The 20,103-nt window shown below is 48.1% G+C and overlaps 1 protein-coding gene and 1 long non-coding RNA gene across 6 annotated transcripts; one reads left to right on the forward strand and one right to left on the reverse strand.

Annotated features, from left to right (window-relative positions):
- Positions 1–1,014: 1,014 nt before the first annotated feature.
- LOC117587034 (folliculin-interacting protein 2-like) lies at positions 1,015–19,843 on the reverse strand. 5 transcript variants are annotated; one of them, XM_034277461.1, is made up of 10 exons: positions 19,537–19,843; positions 18,794–18,928; positions 18,645–18,735; positions 17,705–18,580; positions 17,435–17,631; positions 4,319–4,610; positions 4,071–4,258; positions 1,825–4,015; positions 1,485–1,754; positions 1,015–1,428 (listed from the first exon to the last, which is right to left on the reverse strand). In XM_034277461.1, the coding sequence occupies exons 2-10, from the start codon at positions 18,907–18,909 to the stop codon at positions 1,222–1,224; spliced, it is 4,428 nt and encodes a 1,475-aa protein (XP_034133352.1). In that variant the 5' UTR covers positions 18,910–18,928; positions 19,537–19,843; the 3' UTR covers positions 1,015–1,221. The 5 variants fall into 5 exon arrangements, with proteins under 5 accessions (XP_034133352.1, XP_034133353.1, XP_034133355.1 ...); XM_034277462.1 differs by having other exon boundaries at positions 18,794–18,977; XM_034277464.1 differs by having other exon boundaries at positions 18,794–18,977; positions 19,533–19,637.
- LOC117587040 lies at positions 9,179–10,445 on the forward strand. The gene is made up of 3 exons (XR_004574031.1): positions 9,179–9,373; positions 9,443–9,973; positions 10,026–10,445. It is a non-coding gene; the product is annotated as an uncharacterized LOC117587040 (long non-coding RNA).
- Positions 19,844–20,103: the final 260 nt, after the last annotated feature.

Genomic DNA, 20,103 nt, shown 5'->3' on the forward strand with positions numbered 1-20,103 from the left:
TGAAGTGTACAACAAAGTGTAAATGGTTTTGTTTACCTAGGAATATTTTATGGCAATCAATTGGCAGAACTCTCTCGATCTCATAAACATGCCGCGTCCAGATCGGATCATAAATATGGGAAATATAGACTGACGGCAATTACAAATATTTTATTGATATGCAACGGCTAAGCTAAGCTTTGGGTACCTAAATCACGTGGAAAAAGAGGGCCAGAGCGAGACGGTCGATCCCCATCAAAATCTTGGCCACAAACAGGCATGCCAATCCCCAGTCGGCCGCTGCCTAATCGCTATATATTGCATAGAAAAACCCAATATTTACCCAACCTACCCGCAAAAAGAGGACCCATTCAAACATTCGCTTTCTTTCCATTATAAATGTCTGTATTTTGCAGATTTCAAAAATATATGTACACAATACATACGTACATACATACATTGATTGATTTCCATTGCTTGATTTCGATTTTTGGTTAATTAACTGCAAATTGCAGATTAGAGTTTAATTATATGTAATTCAGTAGCTGCACTTTGTTCCGTTACGTTTCGTGCCATTCCGTGGCATATTTTAGCAGTTTACAAATACATCTTACGATTATGTTATTGCTGTCATAAATTATTAAATCTAAATCAAACACTAAATTAAGGTGCGGTGCGGTGTGCGATATGTTGTATTGGGCGATCAATCGATCCGATAGCAGCGCGTTCGGGAGTGCTGCTAAGCCGAACGGCACACACAGCACACACAATCAGACTCGCGGCTAAATCTAAATCAAATAATTTACAATACTTCTTCATGTTCATGTGACCGGCGATGAGTGGATGTGATAAATTTAAATGAATGTCCCCCCCCGTGCGTGAGAGAGAGAGAGGACTGCTGCTGAATCGTGTGAGTGCTACGGGCTAAGAGGCTATTGGCTATGGCTAAGCGCTAGATTCATACACGTCTACATAAATATATCACAAAATCAGTGAAATGAAAATTCGCTGGAGTATTTGCTTCTTTTGTTGTTGTTTCGCTTTGGGGATGATGCATGAGATGGATGCGACTTGTTGAATCAATGAAAGCAATGACTGGCAATGACTGGGCACATCTAATATCCTTCCATCCTTCTATCCTTTTCCTATTCCTATCCTGTTCCTATCCTGTTCCTATCCTGTTCCTATCCTGTTCCTATCCTAACCTGTAGTGTCCTTTCCTCAGCAGTGAATCTGCGTTCGTCATCTGAAACTGATGCCGCACTTGCGACTTATCTTGGGCGTGTGTATGTAGGCAATCGAAAGCAGCAGCGGCACATCGTTCTCGGAGAGCTGCAGCGGCGTGGTAATGTCACTCAGCCGACATGGATCCGTTTCCAGCAAAAAGGCGGCCAGCGTTTCCGACTGCAGATAGATTTCCTGCAGCTTTGACTCCAGAAATGACAGGCACTAAAAGAAAAACGCATTTAATACAAAGATTAAAACACAATTGAGGTTGGCTCTACCTCATAGGCGGGTATGCCGCCAGCGTGCATGGCCTGAACCGTTTCCAGCATGCTCGAAACCAACTGCGACATGCCCACGGGCGAGCTCTGGCCCCCGGCATAGGGAAACTGCTGTGCCTGCGACGAGATCAGGCGCACATCCCACTTGTCCATGTCCGCCACAATGGCAATATTCTCCGCCGGCTGTGAGATGAGTGAGGCCGAGCGTGCGGCCAGTGCCAGGTCCTCGCGGAGATGCATTTCCCACTTGTTGGGCGGTGCACAAGTGCCCTGCGGAGATGTATGCAAAAACTTTGATTAGAATCGTTAAAATTGGTTGCCTTTGGTGGGGATTTCTCACCTGAAGCACCATGTCGGAGACATAGTGATCGCTGACGCTCAGCATCAGCGAGGGTATAAAACCAGCGCGCAACTGATCGCCCGCTGGTTCATCGTCCTGCGGCAGCTCCTTGACGCCAGGTACGGGTAGCTTCAGCAGCTGCTGAGACACATTCACTGCCGCACACTTGGCGGCCACCGAGGAGATGGAACTGCGACCCGAGGGCACACGCTTCGGCTGCTGTTTCCGCGTGAATCCCGTCTGCTGTGTAGCCGCTGGCTGTGGTGGCTCTGGCGCTGACTTGAGTGTGTCTATGGAGGCCGCAGAGTTCACAGACTGCAGGGTTCTGTTGCTCTGATTCTGATTATAGGAGTGCACCTCGTCCGACTCAAATTCCAGCTCCGTGGCATTGGAGGGCGTCTGATAGGTAGCCGAGGGGCCCATCATTCCGCCACTGCTGCAGACAATGCATCGCTCGCTGCCCAACGCTGGCGTTGTGCTCGGATTGGAGTTGGCATTGGGTCCGATGGAGCTGCTGCTGGTTGCCAGCTCGGGATGCTGGTGCAGGGTCACGCTGCTGTCGCTCGACTTGAGGGCCGCCTCGCTCGCCTCCAGCTTGGTGGCCTTGTCCATCAGCAGATCGTAGTTGTTGGACAGCACCAGATTCTTGCTCTTCATGTAGTTGGTGGCTATCTGTGGGTACTGCTCAAAGTTGAACTTCATTCCAGAGTGCTTCTTGGCCATGCTGGCCACGTCGTGTGTGCGCTGATGCTGCGCACACAGCATGAGTGCGGCGGCTGGCTTTGGTTCCTCTGTGAGATCTTCGTTGCTCTTCTTCAGATTGATCAGCGGCTCGTTGTCGCCCAGCACAAAGACCACACCATTGCCATTGTCCGAGGCGGTCTGCCTGCAGATGCCATGCTCCCGCTCGATCAGCTTGTGGCAGTGATCAAAGTGAATCTGCTCCTCCAGGCTGACGTTCTCCTTGATGGGCTCAATGCCCCAGGTCATGCGATCGCTCTTGCCCATGCTGTTCTGCGTGATGAGATCCGACAGCGACAGATGCGAGGCGCGCCTCTCGTGGGTGAGTGGCTCAAAGTCGTCCGTGTCCAGGGCTCCCCGTTTCTCAATGCCATCTGGATTTCCCTCCACAGAGTAGCTGCTGCAACGCCGCTCCAGCTTGCGATTGATGATCTTAATGCCCTGCTGCAGCTTGGCCAGATCGCTGAGGCTCAGACCCTCCTTCACGCCAGCCGCCATGGGCACCATGTTCCAGAAGAAACTCTTCTTGCGCCCAGCGGTGGTGGCTGGTGCCGTTTCTGTGGCATCATCGAACTCAATGGCCTCGATGGCACCATCATCGATGCTGCCGCCGCCTGTGCCCACAGAGCCCGAGCCCGAATTCGACTCATCCTCCATGCTCAGCTCCACATTGTCCGGCGTGGTGACTGTCAGCCGTATCCGCCCATCCTTGCCGGTGCGAAAGTACTGCTGTGCCTGCCGCGCCAGCAGCGTCTTCTTGTCGATGCCAGTATCCATCAGGTAGTTGCCAATACGCAGCTCCTGCTGCACAAAATGAGAGTCACGGAAGGCCAGAACAGTGGGGATTTCGTTCTTCTTCAGCGTCTGCATGCCATCTTGATCTGCCTGATCGTCCGACCCCAAATCCCTATCATCCTCGTCCTCGCAGCAGTCCAGCAGCTGCTCCCCGCCATCATCCACATCGTCCACAATGGCATTCAGATTCTGTTTGCAGGTGGCCACCCTGCTCAGGCCGCCTGTGCGTCTCAGCTGCGAGGGTGGACTCTTGTGCCGCTCCTGACTCTGCAGGTTCTGGCTCTGATTAACCAGATCGTTGATCAGCTGCTTGTTGAAGTCCTCCCGCTTGGCCGTGCGCCGCACCTCGCTGCAGCGTATGAAATACGTGAGAACATTAAGGAGCTTCTCCACCCACAGCTTCTCCGCTCCATAGATGATGGTGCGCACCAGCTTGGGCGGCATGCCAATGGCTCCATACAGATCCCCCAGCTGCGCCCACAGTGCATTGTACGGATGCTTCTGGGCCACTTGCAGCAGTTTGGCTCTCTGCTCAATGGCTGCCGAGGAGGCAGAGGAATCTGAGCGTCTCGAACCTGAACTATTGAAGGCCGAGACGGTGGCCACCCAGCCCAGATGGTACGTTAGAATACCCGTCAGCATGGTGCTGATGAAGCTGCAAAAACGAGAGGAATTAGTATTTACTAGAAAGAGCAGAGGGAATGGCTTACAAATTGGAGTCCTTGGTATCAGCAAAGGACAACAAATCACAGAGTTCCTTGATGAAACGTTCGGCCACAGTCTTGGAGTACTTGCTGCCGCTGGTGGTGATGCTCAGCCAGACAGGCGTCTTGATGCGTGGCGCCGTAAAGAGATCATTGAACCACTGCTGTGTGTCCTGCCAGGCCTGGAACATGATCTGCGGGAAGAAGTCCTCAAGTTAAATGCATTTCAAATGGATTTCTATGATCTTGTTTACCTGCAAAAAGTTCTTGTGATTGATGTACGCATGCTCTGTGCTGGCTCGCAGGCGACTTAGCATGGACTCGAGCAGCGCAATGTGTTCGCTGCAGAAGAGCTCCATCTCCTCCTCGAAAGACTCGCTCATGGTGATGCACACGGCCAGTCCCAGCTTGGCCCGGCGCCGCAGATTGGCCTGACGACGTCCCATCTCTGGATTGCTACGCGACTCGTTGGCACAGTAGCTGGCGCGCCTGTACTGCGGTGGGCCCATGCCGCCGCCCTCGCTGCCACCGCCACCGCCACCGCCATTGCCATTGCCCGATCCCTGGCTAGAGCTGCCGCCATTCGCCAGCGTGTAGTTGTCGCTGAGGAAGCCGATAAAGTCGTTCCTGGAATGCTCGTTCTCGAAGGAGGTGCGCAGATTGCGCGAGATTCGTCGCTGCAGGCAGCCGTCGCTGGCAAACTCCTCCAGATGCGGCGAGCTGACCGAGAAGGCCGAGTCCATGCTGAGCTTACGCATGGCATCCGACTGGTCGGATATCACGCTGCCCAGGCTGCTGCGTGTGGAATACTGATACGACCACTGATCCCCGCTCGAGTAGGGACCGCCTGATCCACTTCCACTGCCACTGCCGCTGCCGCTGGCCGAGTAGCCAGAATCCGTGGCATTGCTGTACGTGGAGGAGTAACGCGGTCCGCTCGAATCGCTTGAATGAACGGTAGACAGCGACTGCTGATCGGGGGCGGGCACATCCAGGGGTGGCGTGAGGCTCATCTGGCGACCAACACTCACGCTGAAGGGCATGGAGAAGGAGTTCATCGAGAGACCATCCATGGAGCCGTGTTCGCTGCAAATGGAGCTGCGCGGCGTGGCCAGGCTGTTCATGGAGAGCGTCGAATAGGGCGAGTGGCCCGCTCCACCGATGCTGCTGCTGCTGGTGGGCGTGAGGTACACCTGTGAGCACAGAATCCTCGCCGGTTCGGGCAGCCAGTGTACTTTAAGGGCGGTGCCACAGAAGGACATTGGCAGCGAGCCAAAGACCATCTCCCCCAGTGGCGTGATATCCGCACCAGAGGGACGATTGTGCTGGAAAAGGATGCGCATTGTGGTCTAGAATTCTCTTGGCTGAAGTCTGACACTCACCTTGTAGCCATAATCTGGGCACACATCGATAAAGTTGCTGCCATTGCTGCTGGAATGTGCCTTGGCCTGGATCTTGCCGTTCTGCAGCGATGTGTACTTTTCATTCTTCACGAATTTCCCACTGGCTGAGGTGGACTCCTTATGCGTCACCTTCTGCAGGGCATTGGAATCGAAGAGCAGGCGACGTGTATCATCCTCTTTATAGAGCAGCACACGCACTTGGCTGCCCTCGAAGGGGAAACGACTGCAATGAACGGAGGTTAAAATATGAAATTAATTGAGCTACAAAACATTTCCAAAAGTTGTTCAAAACTATCCAATCATGCTGAAGTTTTATAAATCGGTTTACAATAGATATCCGTTTGACGCTGGGACCGCTATACCTTTATAATTGTGAGTCACACACATGGCTTTGATTAAAGACTTTTAAGAGTCCCCTAATGCAGACAGTCGCCATCTGTTTAACATCTTAAGACGGTTCCGTCCACCCCCATAGACATTTGGATGTCGCAACGATGAGGTAGATTATAATGCGCACATCTTTGGTGTCCTCTCTGTCACGTCTCTCGCTCTCTATCTCTCCCTTCCGCTGTTGATTGTTCGTTTCAATTAAATGGCAAATGCGACGATGCTCTATATATAGCGAGGCAACTTTTGGCACGTGACACGTGTATTACTCATGCCACACCCAAAACGACACTTGTCTTTCTTTGTACATGATTGGCATATTCTGAGAAATATATGGAGCAAGTCCTGAAGAAAGATAGACACGACCCCCCCACCATCGATCACTTTCCATATTCCGATATGGTTTTACGCCACACCTGTGCAAGCAGCTGCTCCTCCTCCTCTGATTTATTTTTAGTGGGTTTATAAATGGGCTTGTCTAAGTAGCGCTAATACTTGGAGGAGGCGCCGCCTCTGCCTCTCCAGAAATTAGCGCTATAATTAACAATTACCTCAAAATGTCGATGATAGTTTCTCCGACAGTGTCTGGGGGTGTGGGGCGGTACGCTAGGTGCTGGGAATTTGGGGCTCGAACTTGTTTTAGAGCTTCATAAATGCTTTATAGCCCCCACAGCCGATAAGACGGTGGGGGCCAACGCTAGGCGTTGCGTTGGCTACGCACCGAGAGATTACCCATGGAACGGAACGGATCGGTATGGGTATGGGACGGCGGTGTGTCCATCGGTGTCCGGCTGTGTCCTCGGCTGATTTTTGTGTTGGTTTGAAGTCACGAGTGCACGCCGGACTGGATATAAATTCAAGACTAAAAGACCTGTGGACGGGTGTCGTCGGTCGGTTTCTTTGAGCATTGGGGCCAATTAGGGTGCAGCTTTTAGGCTGGCTGTCTGGAGTGTCTGGAGTGTCTGTGGTGTCTTACGTGTATTTAAAAGGTGGCGTAGGCATGCGGCAATGCGTAATTGCTGTTGCCCGTTACAGCTTCCGACTAAATGTAGATTCTGTTACGGTTTGCAGATTAATATATAATCTACAGTTCAGTTCAGTGCTCACAGGTTAAGTTCTGTTCTGTTCTGAACGGACGGACGGACGACGAGCTGTTGATATCTTTATGGCTGCGATGCTAGTCAACAAATGAAGTTCAAGGCGTTTCGCCACAACAGTGACAGTGACGCTGACGGCGACACCGACGGCTGGAATGGCGACAACGTCTCGGACTCGGTAGTCGGATCGGGAATCGGGGAATTCGTCAGAGGTCCCGTGCTGAAGCTCGTACGCTAGCGCGCACAGAGTGGAGCAAGGCGGTAGAGAGTGATTACGGGGGCATAGTCGCGTATGCATTATAATAAAACCAGACCTACTCTGTCCCGTACCCTGCCAAATCGATATACATATAATATACACACACACACTAGAGATAGAGATAGATAGTACAAGCAACGATCCTAAACGAGGCGGCTGCCTTCGTCGTTTAACCGAGCGTCGGATGGCATGGGGCATGGGGCATCCAATTTGGAGCGACGCGCTGCTGCTCACATGACTCGCTCGTCCAGCTGGGTGCACACACGACACGAATGAATCCAATCCGAGAGCCGAACTGAACCGAAAACAGAGTCAAAGTCGAACGAGCATCATGTGCTCCATCGTCGCTTGACCATTTGTTGCTTGTCAAAGACGGATGGATGTGTTAATATTTTGTTTAACAACAAAAAGCAACCAACAAGTAATAATGCCAACAGTGCGGGGGGTGAAAAACAAAGAGAAAGGAACACACAAATATTCGGCCAGAAAAAGACAGCGATGGATGACTTTTTGATGGATTCGTTGAGAGACTGACGTTGTGTGCCAAAATTTAATAAGCAGATTAGGTTGATTTTTTTGCACGTAAGCAGAGTCGAAAGCTAGACACCCTTCTGCACATACAGTTAGTGGGTAGGGTATTCAAACTTGAATAGCCAGGGGGAGCGCTGCCTCACCTGGCAAAGAGAAAAAGCGAAACAACACACAAGAGATCTGCGCGAAGGCAATTATCGGACGTCCGCTAAGCAGAGACAGAAACAGAAACAGAAACCGAAACAGAAACTGAGGCCAGTCAGACAGGCACTGTTTATTCTATTCTTTCATTGCTTTTATTTTCATTATTTTCTTTTACTTGGGGGCCACCGACACAGATGGGATGGGCCCCAAGAGGGATCAGGGAGAGCAGCAGCAGCGGCAAAGCGGCAACGCGGCATTCACTTGGATCACATGCTTTTTTCAGCTACGCAAGCAAAAACAAAAGCGAGCCACCAGCCAAACAAAATTAAGCAAATACATGCAGACTTTAAGTGTACACACATACACACATATGTATGTGCATAAAATACATGCATAATGAGTGAGTGCGAGAGTGAGTATGCTCGGCCAAGCACTTGAAGCAAGGTATTCTTCTACAAGGTGTGCCAATTCGCTGTTCCAAGTGGTGGCCTCACGCGGAACGGGACCATCGCTCGTTTCAAAGAGAGCTTTCTTGCAATGCCCCACCTTTAATAAAGACACCTTGCACATGAAGATACCCAGTGCTCGCTCCTGTACTCTGTCTATCTCTTTCTTTCTCTCTCCTTGTATTTTGATTGATTTGATCGCGTATATTTATAGAGTGGCGAGGGAGTGGGGGCGTTCGTGCAAGGCAGAGTGGCATTCGAGTGGGTGACAATTGTTATCGGGCTTTAGTTGGGATTATGCTTTGATTAGCCCTTGGATTTCCCTGCCTCAAGAGAGACGGAACGCCAATGATTGATATGGGAAAACTATTCCAAACCGGAACGCCAACAAAACTGTGCACGCAAACTGATAAGCGAAATGTGGTTCAGCCACATTAATAGGTAGAACATGGAGTACAGTCGAACTTCTCTAAAGCAAATCACCATTTTGGAGAGTTTACAATTTCGACTTGCAGAAGCTCCTCTGTCTGTCTACACGTGTCCGGCTACCACTCGTATGAAGAGGCAGAACCAACAATTATTATAATCAAATCAACAACTGTTAATGACTTTACAGAGCGTGTCTGTCTCGGCTCTCCCTCTCCCTGTCCTCTTTGTCCGTCTTCCTCTGTCTTTTGTTCCGTCTGTCAGTCTCTAATTTCGTCTGTCCGTCTGTATGAGTGAGTGAAAGAGAGCGTGGCAAATAAAAGCACAGATTTCCAAAGCGACGACAACAAAGCGCAGGCACAGTAAAGCAAAGCAAAGCGAAACCACAGCAAAAACAACAACAACAACCAGTTGCTCCATACAACAAGTCACATGACCCAACCCAACAACCACGATGGCGACGTTTGGAGACTTTGGAGACGCCGGGAGACGTTGGCGGTGGTGGTGGCGACTACAACGACAACGACAATGGAAATGGCGGAATGACAAGGGGAGCAGCAGCAGCCCAACAAATTGACTATCATTATCAATGGCCTATTATAAACAGTTATATATAGTAAGTCCGTATACCATATGGTCTTATATTATATTTTATTCTCTCGTATATCCCTCAATTGTTGTCCAGTGTGCGAGCAACGACCTTCACCTTCACCCCGTGTGCCAACTGAGCAGGGAAGTACGAGTATGTGCAAATAATGAATGTCAAGTTCAAGGCAATTGGCAAAATCCGCTTCCTCAGGCTACGAGGTGTGTGGAGGCTCTGGCGACTGGTAATGGCCAGAGCAACATAAGTTATTTATCAGTCGATGCGGACAATGTACGAGTACGAGTGCGAAGCACACACCGTCCGTATGTCGCTCACAATACTAATGAGCAAATGACGACAAAAACATCGAGTGATTTTCATTGTCACTTGAGAGCAATGCAAACAGACCCCAGACCTCACCAGACTACAACGACAACGATGACGATGACAACCGATCCGAGGTCTGGAGGAGGGCGGCGCAATCAATCAATGAATGGCCCCACCAAAGGCGGAGGCAGAGGCAAGGCAATGACAAGTGTGGGCGTTCCGCAGAGCACTTGTGACACCTGGCAAACACCAGAACACACACCAGCAAATAGTGACTCAAGTGCTGGGAGCCCCTGAAAGCAGGTGAGACCACGGACCACCATCCATTTACTATGGAATCCTCTACGGTACACAGATGACGACATCTCAGTGGATCTTTTTGTATTTCACCTTAATCCAACAATGTCTCATCATCATCAGCTGTAGCAGCAGCAGCACAGCAGCAAATGAGTAGAAATTCAGAGAAACTTCCGTAAATTTCAAGGAAATATAAAAAATGTTAATGAAAAGATTGCGGCGGGTTCTGGCTTGAGGGATCAATTAAAATTGTTTTGTGAAACGAAGAGCATGTGAGTGAGCGAGAGCCCTTGAAGATAAAGCAGAATCCGAGTTCTTTGTTAGCTTTTCCATAATATACACATAAACCTTGTGATTGGTCGAGGTCTGTGGCGACTGAAGTACGGATCAGAATTTGTTGACCCCTGAGAGTGTGTGTGCGCTACTGCTATCTGAACGATCTGTTAAAACAGGCAATACAACTCGGAAACTTGTAAGCGGACATTACTCAACTGAATAATATTAATAATAATAACACTGGTACTTTGAGCGCCATTTATTTACACAAAATGGTTTACTCAAATCTCATAATATTTCCATGAATTCCAAGTGCTGTTTTCGTTTTGGCATTGTATTACCTTTTCCAGCACAGCCCCCGGATTCGGAGCTAAGACAAAGGCAAATACAATTGTTACCCGATTCGTAAAGTTAATTTAAATAGAGCTTATGAATGAAATGGAACAAAGAGCCAGCCATATGGCCAGATATTCGAAATTGGCTTAGCTCTGGAAGGTTGTTGTGGGTGGGGGGCTTCTGTTAATAGATCTTTCGGCTTAATTTAGGGCTCCGGCCCTGCCTTTTGTACTTACTTTGTTTGTTTGCTCATTATCAGTCGGCGGCGGCGGCAGTAAAAAAAGGTACGCCTATTTTTTTATTTTCGTCAACATGATAATAAGTGACAATAACGATGCGGCGGCACCACGGCAGACAAAACAGCGTTAGCTGGCGTCTTGCTCACGAGGAGGGGTACTACATTCCAAAGAGATACCCATTAATGTCCCCTAGAGGAGATTAATAGTGGAGCTGGATGATTCGTTGGAGGCAGGCTAAACTGATGAACAATTTTGTCAGATTTAAAAATTAAATCACATACAAATTCTTAATTTTTGCTGACTCTGATCCACACATTCTTATTCAAAACCAATATCCCTTGCATTTACAGGGCACAAAACTGGATACGCGTCGACGTCGACGACTCACTCATATGACTTGGCAGACCACGCGACTTCGCACATGAACCCGAACCCCTGTACGCCCCGCCACACACCCGTACCACCCACTCAATTTGTTGCCATTTAAATGTGCTGATTTCTGTTTACCCTCCACTCTACACTGCACCCCATACACGGAACACAACAACAACAGATGGCGGGCTTCGCATGTTCATAAATATATGTAGATGTGTGAGTAAGTGTACCGACTAGTGTGACTTCTCTTTATTCATGGATGTAGTAATCACATTCATATTCATAACTCAATGATGATGACACGAGGCAGGAGATGAGACTATTTTTGGATACATTATTTGGCCAGACAAAATGGCACCACATCACATCCATACATTTGTGTGTATATTCGATCGATACGATCCATGTAAGTTCGATGGTTCACACCTGTGCCGTGGCACCTGAACAACAATAACTATCATTCCCCGCATATGAGCCGTGGCAATCCCCACACCACTCCACTGCATAGTGGAGAGCGCCGTTTTGATTGATGTCTGATGTCTGGGACAGTGTTTGGCCAAACAATTTGCGGGCACTTATCGAGCACTATTAATGAATTTCTAATTTACGACTCATTTGGCATGACACTAAGCCGGCGAAAAGGCTCTAAGTGGAATCATCCATAATGGTTCATTCAGACATTTGGTCTTTCTGTCTGTCGTTCGGTCAATCAGTCGGTCGGTCAGTTGGACAATTGGTGAAAGAAATTGATATGTGATTTGCGGAGCTATCAGCGCTTTGTTCGCTTTATTTGATCGCCCATCAGATGGATGTTTTTATCTTTTATGGGGCTTCACACGTGCCTGAAGCTGCCACCTGATTTTTGGTGCTTTTCTTAGCCACACACAATGGCAATCTGTTGGCACAAAGTTTTCCACCCTTGGTGCTAATTCCCTTTCGAAGATCGAATTCATGTGAAATCTAGCCGGGCTCGCCTGCCCTGCCACATATCGCAGGCAGTTGGCGATTTCGCGATTTCGATCTGCGATTCACGGAGTGTATGAAATCACAGTTTGTATATAGAGGTGGAGGTGCTGTTCGGTCGAAATGGTCTTTTTGCGTGAAATCCCCGAACTTATCGGGAATTAATACTAGCCCGCTAATAACTGTTATATATTTATGTACGTACAAATACTTTTTTTGGGGGAATGACTTGCGAATTAGGTTAAGGAATTTTCAAATGCGCCTTGCCTTCTTCTGAGGCACATGATGCCACTGCCTCCGTCTGGTTTTTTTGGTGTTTTTTTTTTGCTTACCATATATCGAAAATTTAATACAATTTTTGTATGGCTCTCTTGTCATGTGACCAACTGGCTAGCAAATGTCTAAACATGGTCACGACCTGGTGGTGCTGTTGTTCATATGATTCACGGCGACATTTGGTTGATTCACTTCAGGTGTCCAGACCTTGGATACATATGGAACGAACGTATGGTACGAGTGTACAGCCACACGGTATCGTATAGAAATTTCCAGAATTTAATTTTGCTGGCTTTTCTTCTAGGGTGTGACTGTTCTCTCTCTCTCTCTCTTTTATTCTTAGACGGAAAGTATTTTTAAACCACTTCTTTTGGCCAACAAAAACACACAGACCCAGCAAAAATATGAACGATAAGTGGGGGTTCAGGCGGTTTTTAGTCATCTGTCATGGAAAATTACCCCACTAGGACGGTGCGGGGGCAGCGGACGCTAGACAGTAACAGTAAATAATGCCAAATGGAGTTTATTTTTTATTAACAATCGTTCTGTGTGTGTGTAAGCGTTTATTTAGTTTACAGCGGGCCCAAAAACCTGACCTACTACAAAGATAGCGGCCCAAAGGGAGGTGGGGAGAGAATTCGAGAGTGGGCGGGTGTGAGGTGTGGGAGTTTGTCGAGCCAGCTGTCAACACTTTACGGCGTATTTTTTTCTCCTGTTATTTTTTAAGTGTTCAAAGTGCAAAAACCCCGCGCTTAATTAGCAGAGCGAAAAAGCTTCTATCACGTGATGGCGCGCTCGAATGCTGCCTGCCCTGGCACATACTATGTACAACCGTTGACAGGCGCGGTAATAAAAGTATGTACACCCGGAGAGGTATTGGTCAATAGGCACTCGAATCTGACAATTTCACCATTACCCTACATACATATATACAGGTATTTTTGGAGCTGTAGGTACAAACTTCCACCCGTTGCCGTCGTGTTATCGGTCAGACCCATTAAACGGGGCGCTAATCAAATTGATCGAAAGATTACGGCCGAAAAAGGTGTAGCGAACCGCATTTCATATGCAAATAAAATGCACCCACTATAGTGCCCACCACTGTTCGATTCAGTTAGAGTTCCCAATCAGAGCAGCCCACCCACACACTCCTGCCGTACCCATCCCGCACGCACGAGTGTCAAAAATCAACACTGCAAGGCAGCATAAATAATAATGAAATTAAATAAAGGAAACCAACCCGCAAGATCCGAAACAGCGAGAGCGAAAGGGATAGAGCAGCAGAAACTCCGAGAGCGAAAGGGAAAGAGCAGCAAAAACAATGTGTATGACATAATAATCACGAGAGCAGGCCGCGAGCGCCGATTAGCAAGTCATGTGATTCGCTTTTATTTACATTTGCGCCTGACGTTGCCGCCGCCACCACCCGCTACTGCTCCCCGCTCCCCGCTCACCTATAAGCGTACGCCCACAGACCAAGCGAGCAAAAGAGAATCAGATAGAGAGTGAGAGAGACGGCGAGCACGGGGCGATAACAAGAGAGAGAGAGCAGACTGAATCGAAGGGGGCACGGGCACAGTTGTTTGCGCGCGCAACTCAATCGCCGGCGGGGTGGGGGAATAGAACATTGCTATCAGTATATTTGTTGTTGTTGCTGCCATGACTACCCAATGCACTGCTGGGGGTGGCATATAAGCCCCGGCTTGCATGGTATAGTGGAGCTTTCCTTAAGAATACACAGTAGAGTCTCTAGATATTGAATCCATTACCGGGAATACTTTATTTTGTGGATAAATGACAGCTCTTATCTCATTTAAAATGCTTTCACTGCATCAATAGAAATGCTGTTTGTTGCGGCTTCGGCCTACGTGACGTTCTCTAATGCACAGTGAATTTGTTTGTTGGGTTATCGGCCCCGTTTACGCTTGCCAATTTGCGTACGAATAAAGAGAAGAGGAAGCAACTGAGTGCAGGTAGGGGGAACGGAGCAAGAGAGGAAAGCGTGAAACGCATCATGAGAACGCCGAGTGTGTTGGCCTGTGTGTGTGTTTATTTGCAGCTGTCGTGTGATGACTGCGGCTGCACCTTTTGTTGTTCGCATTTATCGACTGCAAACTAATACCGGGTGTTAGGCATGACACACAAACACACACACGGTCCGAAAACCATTTTGGCGGGTGTGTTGTGTGTATGCATGCAAAGGTGGGAGGGGGTACATAGATAGGCAGATAAACACTTACCTTAGATAATTTCGCGAAGTTTGTTTTGTAGCTTTTGCGGACGACGAACTATTGCCGCTGCCAGCACAGGCAGAGGCATGTGCGGAGGCGGGGGAGGCGTGAGTTGTACGTGACGCCGACGCTGCCGGTAATGATGTTGTTGTTTGGCTATTAATTAGCGCTGCTGCGGTTTGTTGGGACGCGAACGCGGACGCCGCGTGCGTGGGTGCTGCGGCTGCCGCTACCGTTGATGGGGTTGCTGCTGCTGATGCCGACGGAAAGAACAGTTTATTCAATAAGGCCATAATAACATACAGTGCGCACAATCATTTAATAAACACATCTGGCCAATATCCTAACATCAATTTATGGGAAATCACTGTAAATCTTTCCACACACAAACCAGACACTTTTTTCACTCTTTCCTTGGAATGTGTCGGGTGCCGTTAGTTTTCCAACACGCGCGATATTGACGGAGAGAGAGCGAGAGAAAATGATGCTTGGCTGCCACAATTAAACTTTCGCTTTGCACTTTTCTTTGCATCTCTTTTACACTGCATACATATGTTTCTGTATGTATATATGATTGCTGCTGCTGATGCTGCTTCTTCTCTTTCTTTTGCCAAATGATCTCTTCCTGTAGTGGCCGAGTATTCACAGAAACACACTCACACACACTTGGTTATTTATTTGATTGAATGAATATTGCTATTTTTGCTTTGCGTTGCTTTTGCACTCTTCCTGAGCGGCGGAAATCGCTGCTCCACAGGTCTTTACCGTTCCACGCCGAAAAGATCAGTGAGACACCAAACAACGATCAGTGAGGCCCCAACGTTGGCGTCCGCTTTAAAAAGTTTGCAAGAGGCGCGTCGGTGTCGTTGTCAGAGCGTGTGTGTATAGGTGTGTGAGAGCGCAGACAGAGAGCGATTACGATGTGTGTGTGAGAATAACAGTTTCTGCTGCCGCTGGCGGGGGCTGCTATAACAACCAGTAAGATTTCCCTCCTGCTGACCATCATCTTGGCTTCTTTCCATTTTGCTAAAGCTGAAACAGCTTTGGCCAATACACAATTTTGTGTAGTTTTGTTTGTTCCTAATCATTGCACCCTCCACCCCGCGTCACTTAACACTTTCTGATGTTTGGTCGCTTGACACGAAACAAGGCATTGCTTTTTATCACCAACTGTAGTTGAACACTTTGTGGTTGACGTTGTCTATAAATTTAAAACTGTCACTGTTTAAATAAACGTATAAATATAGGCTAACATTTAGCTAATTTCACGCGAATTTTCTGTTTATTTACAATCTGTGTTACTGCGAATGTGACCACGAATTTATCGATCAAATATACCGCTCGACCCAAAAAAATATACACAAATAACCTTCTCATGTTCAAAAAATACCGTACAATTTAAATCATACTCCTCGCTTTTGCTATTCTAATTGATTTCACCAGCTAGTTAGTACTCTCTGCACAACAACTAAAATTTTATCCTAATTAAGAAACAGGTATCAACCAGACTAGCTGCTTTTCATGACTCTCTTTTGTGGGATATGATATGAAATTCATTAAATTACCGTAAATGGTCACCTTTTTGATATCAGATTAATTCATAAAACAGAATTTATACCTCAAATCAATTTCGACGTGGAAATATACCGAAGAGTATATAATATGCGGTCACCCTGTCGTAAAGTCGATTGCTGTGCGAACAGTGTGTGCACTCCATGCAAATATTATACTTTCGATTATGATTAATCAAATTTGAATTCAGTACACAAACAAGTATGAGAACTTTAATCTTTAAATTGTTGAACTTTATTTTTTGCTGGCTTACAATATACATAATTCAAAATGTTTTAGGCCCACATGCGAATGAAATGTGGGAAATTGGTTTTACATGAATAGAATTCACCATTTTGTTTAAATTCTTACAACTTTTTGTTTTCACTTCACTTAACCTTAAACTGGAACCGAGAGCGAAAGTAGAAAAAAACATTCAATTTCTTAAACTGTAGCGTGTTGTTGTTGTTTTAGTAGTTAAATATTCGTGTGTGTGTGTGTGGTTGTGTGTGTGTGTATGTTCCGCCTAGGAATTTCCGATATTTTTAACTTTTTTGAGAGATTTTGATCAAATAGTAGAACATACAGAGTACATACATATATTAACCATATACACGCATACATATACACATATGCATATATATTTACATATAATTAGTAGATGAGGCGACTTGTAGTCGCTCCACGCGGGGGAAGGGGGGTAGAGGCTTTTTCCTTTCGTTTCCATTTCATTTTTATAATTGTTGGGGGATTTTTCCTCTTTCTTTTCGTTTAACTGGTTGCATGTGTGTGTGTGTGCGCGAATATATATATGTGTTCGAGTGTGTGGCGTGTGTGTGTGTGTGTGAGAGAGAAGGGGGGAAAAATATATATAAGTCATGACAATATTTGGAGCGAAACGGGTGGAGAGGAGCGACTTTGAGCAATCCAAATCCAAGTCCGACCATCCCGTCTCCTACTCCTACTCCTTGTATGTGGAAGTATCCATGGGGCTGGCCGGCTGAATGAAGGCCGTGGCCGAAGCACTTGGCTGATTGGTGGGCGTAAAGGCCGACAGCGAGGAGTTGCTGCTGCTGTTGACCAAATTGCCGCCGGACGAGTTGTTCAAGCTGATGTTCATCAAATTGGACGACGAGGACGAGGCACTGGACGCACCGCCCGCCAGCTGATTGTTCAACGAGAGCAAGCCCCCGCCGCCTGCGAGGAAGGTGGAGCTGCCACCCGACGACTGGGCGCCCAAGCTCAAGCGTTCGCTGTTCGAGAGAAAGCCGCCAGCAGCATTCCCGGCCGATGCATTGGGCCCCAGCATGCCAATCAGCGGATTTGTGGTGGTCAGCACATTCGGTGCGGAAGTGTTCAGGCCCAGCATGGGCGTTGGCAGTGCTGGCTTGATGAAGCGCTCGCTGGCCCTTCGATTCTGGTAGGGAAAAAGGAGAAACAAAGAGTCAGGAAACTCCACTTTGAGCTGTGATGTTCGTTCTGCCACTTACCACTAGCTGGCCGCAGGCATAGCAACGATTCTGGCCCGCTGTGCCCGGACTGAGGGGACGACTGCTCGAGGGGCTGTGGGAGACGGGACTGCTGATGGTGCGCTGTCGCTGAGCATTCACCGCCGAGGCCGCGGAGTTGCCGGCCATCAGGCTCTCGTTGTAGAAGCGCTCCTCATCCATTTCGAGCGAGGACTCGGACTCGGAGAGATGCCGGCAGAGTGCCTCGCGGCGCTCCACCTCCTGCTTGAGCTTGCGCTGGAGCCGGGCGTTCTCCTCGCGTATGGACTTCTCCTCCTGGGCAAATTGTTGCATTTTGATTGTGGTCTCCTTTTGGGCGGCAGCGAAATTGGCGCGCAGACGCAACACCTCCGAGCGCAGCGCCTGGATGTGGGAACTCAGATGGGTGGCGGTGTCGCCGCCATTGGCATTGATGGTGATATCACGTGGTGTGGTCGGATCGGACACGGGCTGATCGAGCTTGATCTGCAGCGAGCGCTTCTCGGTCTCCAGCTTGTCCATGCGCTTCCACAGCTTGTTGACCAGCGCCTCCTGCTCCTGCTCGAGTGTGTTCTCCAGCTCGACCATTTCGCGGCGCAGCTGCTCGAGGTTTGTCTGCTTGTTGTCCGTCTCCGCTTGCAGCTTCTCGATCTTGCGCATCAGCTTGTTGACGAGGCACTCCTGCTCCTGCTCCAGGGTCTGCTCCAGCTTGCATTTCTCCTGGCGCAGCTGGTCCAGTTTGCGCGACAAATCGTTGGTGAGGCACTCCTCCTCGCGCTCGTAGTGATGGGCGAGCGTTTCCTTTTCCTTCTTCAGAGCTTGAATCTTCTTCAGCAGCGTATTTGAGATGTACTCCTCCTCCTGCTCGGCTTTGGCTTGCTGCGGGGACACAAAACGTTAGCACAAATGTGCAACACATTCAAGGGCAGTCTCAGATACTCACAATTATGACCGAGGCTTGCTTCAGGCATCGATTCTCCTCCTGCACCACTTTGCACTTGGTCTTGAACGTGTCAAGTTCCGCTTTCAGCACTCTAAAGCAAGGGAAACCCATCAGTAATCAGAGTGGGATTTGTGTTGCGTTTTACTCACTTGTTCTGTTGGGTGAGCGATTCGATGCGCTTTTGTAGTTGCTCCCGCGAGACTGGGCTGGGCGGCAGCATGGTGCCGCCATCCAGCGAGCTCTCCGACTCACAAGGACTCTCCATTGCTGCTACAAATAGAGAACTGACCAGCCAGGGGCCAGCACTGACGTCAGAAGTGGTGGTGGCAGTGTCTACCGTTCGAAACTCATTTAAAAATTAAGCATATGCAATTACAAGAAATAATATATGCGTTTTATTCAGTTCAGTTTCTGTTTCTGTTTCTTTTTTGCTATATATTTCGCGTTTGTTCTTTATTCTCCGCCGTCGTCGGACGCCGTTGTGGTCGCTGTGGGGGCAAAACAAAGAACTCGGGGACAACGCTGCTGCTGCCACTGCCTCTGGCCGTGTTGGCCCTGATCGAAAATTGTGTTTAACCTTCACTTGTGATTTGTGCATCTGCTGTGCGGATTTGCTGCCTCTCTTGATGCAACATTTCGGAAATCGATAGAAGGGCAAGGTCGGGCCATAGTTCAGGGCAGCGCTGCAAGCGACGAGACTTTGTGGCAGCATGTGGGGCAGCCTACGGCGTACCCCAACTGCTACTCCCCTACAACCCATGCGACGCCGGCAGCAAACCAACACGAAAAAAAAAGAAAGAAGAAAAAAGATCCTACCCCTATCTACGCGCTTTCGCTTTTATTTTGGATCGCACCGCTACGTTCGAGTCTATATTTGTTTTTTTTTTATTACCTGGCTTTTGTTGGGCGCTGGTGACGCCGTTGCTTTGCTTTGCCTTAAAAGACTTATGCCGTCTTTGCCCCCCTCCTGCTTGCTTGTACTTCTACTGCTCTGCTACTGCCGACTGCTGCCTGCTATTCGTGGAGCCAGGCGTTATTTGCGGCTTTCACTGGGTGCTCAAGCTAATTTGTACCTTTTCTTTCCACGGAATTGGAGCCGCGCTTATCTTGCACTGAACATTTTGCCGAATGGAAAATAAATTTTTTTTTTGATTAAAATTGCGAAAAACACAGTGATGTGACCGTTTGCGTGACACTAAGTGTGACCGTGGGCTTGTCGATCAAATATACTACATTAGCATACAAAATATACTGATATAAGTCTTCCTTTTTCAATATATAGTGTAAATCCTATATAATTTTCTGACATTTTTATTTCTGATTAATATTACCAGATAGTTAGAACTCAGAACTAAAACTATAATTTAATTCGGTTCGTCAATTTATTCTCCACAAGATTGACAAGTTATCAGGATCCTTTTTTTTTGATTGCTTGCAAAATAACGTTCTTACTAAAGAG

This window comes from Drosophila guanche, unplaced genomic scaffold (genome assembly GCF_900245975.1).
Source record: "Drosophila guanche unplaced genomic scaffold, DGUA_6, whole genome shotgun sequence".
Lineage (NCBI taxonomy): Eukaryota > Metazoa > Arthropoda > Insecta > Diptera > Drosophilidae > Drosophila > Drosophila guanche.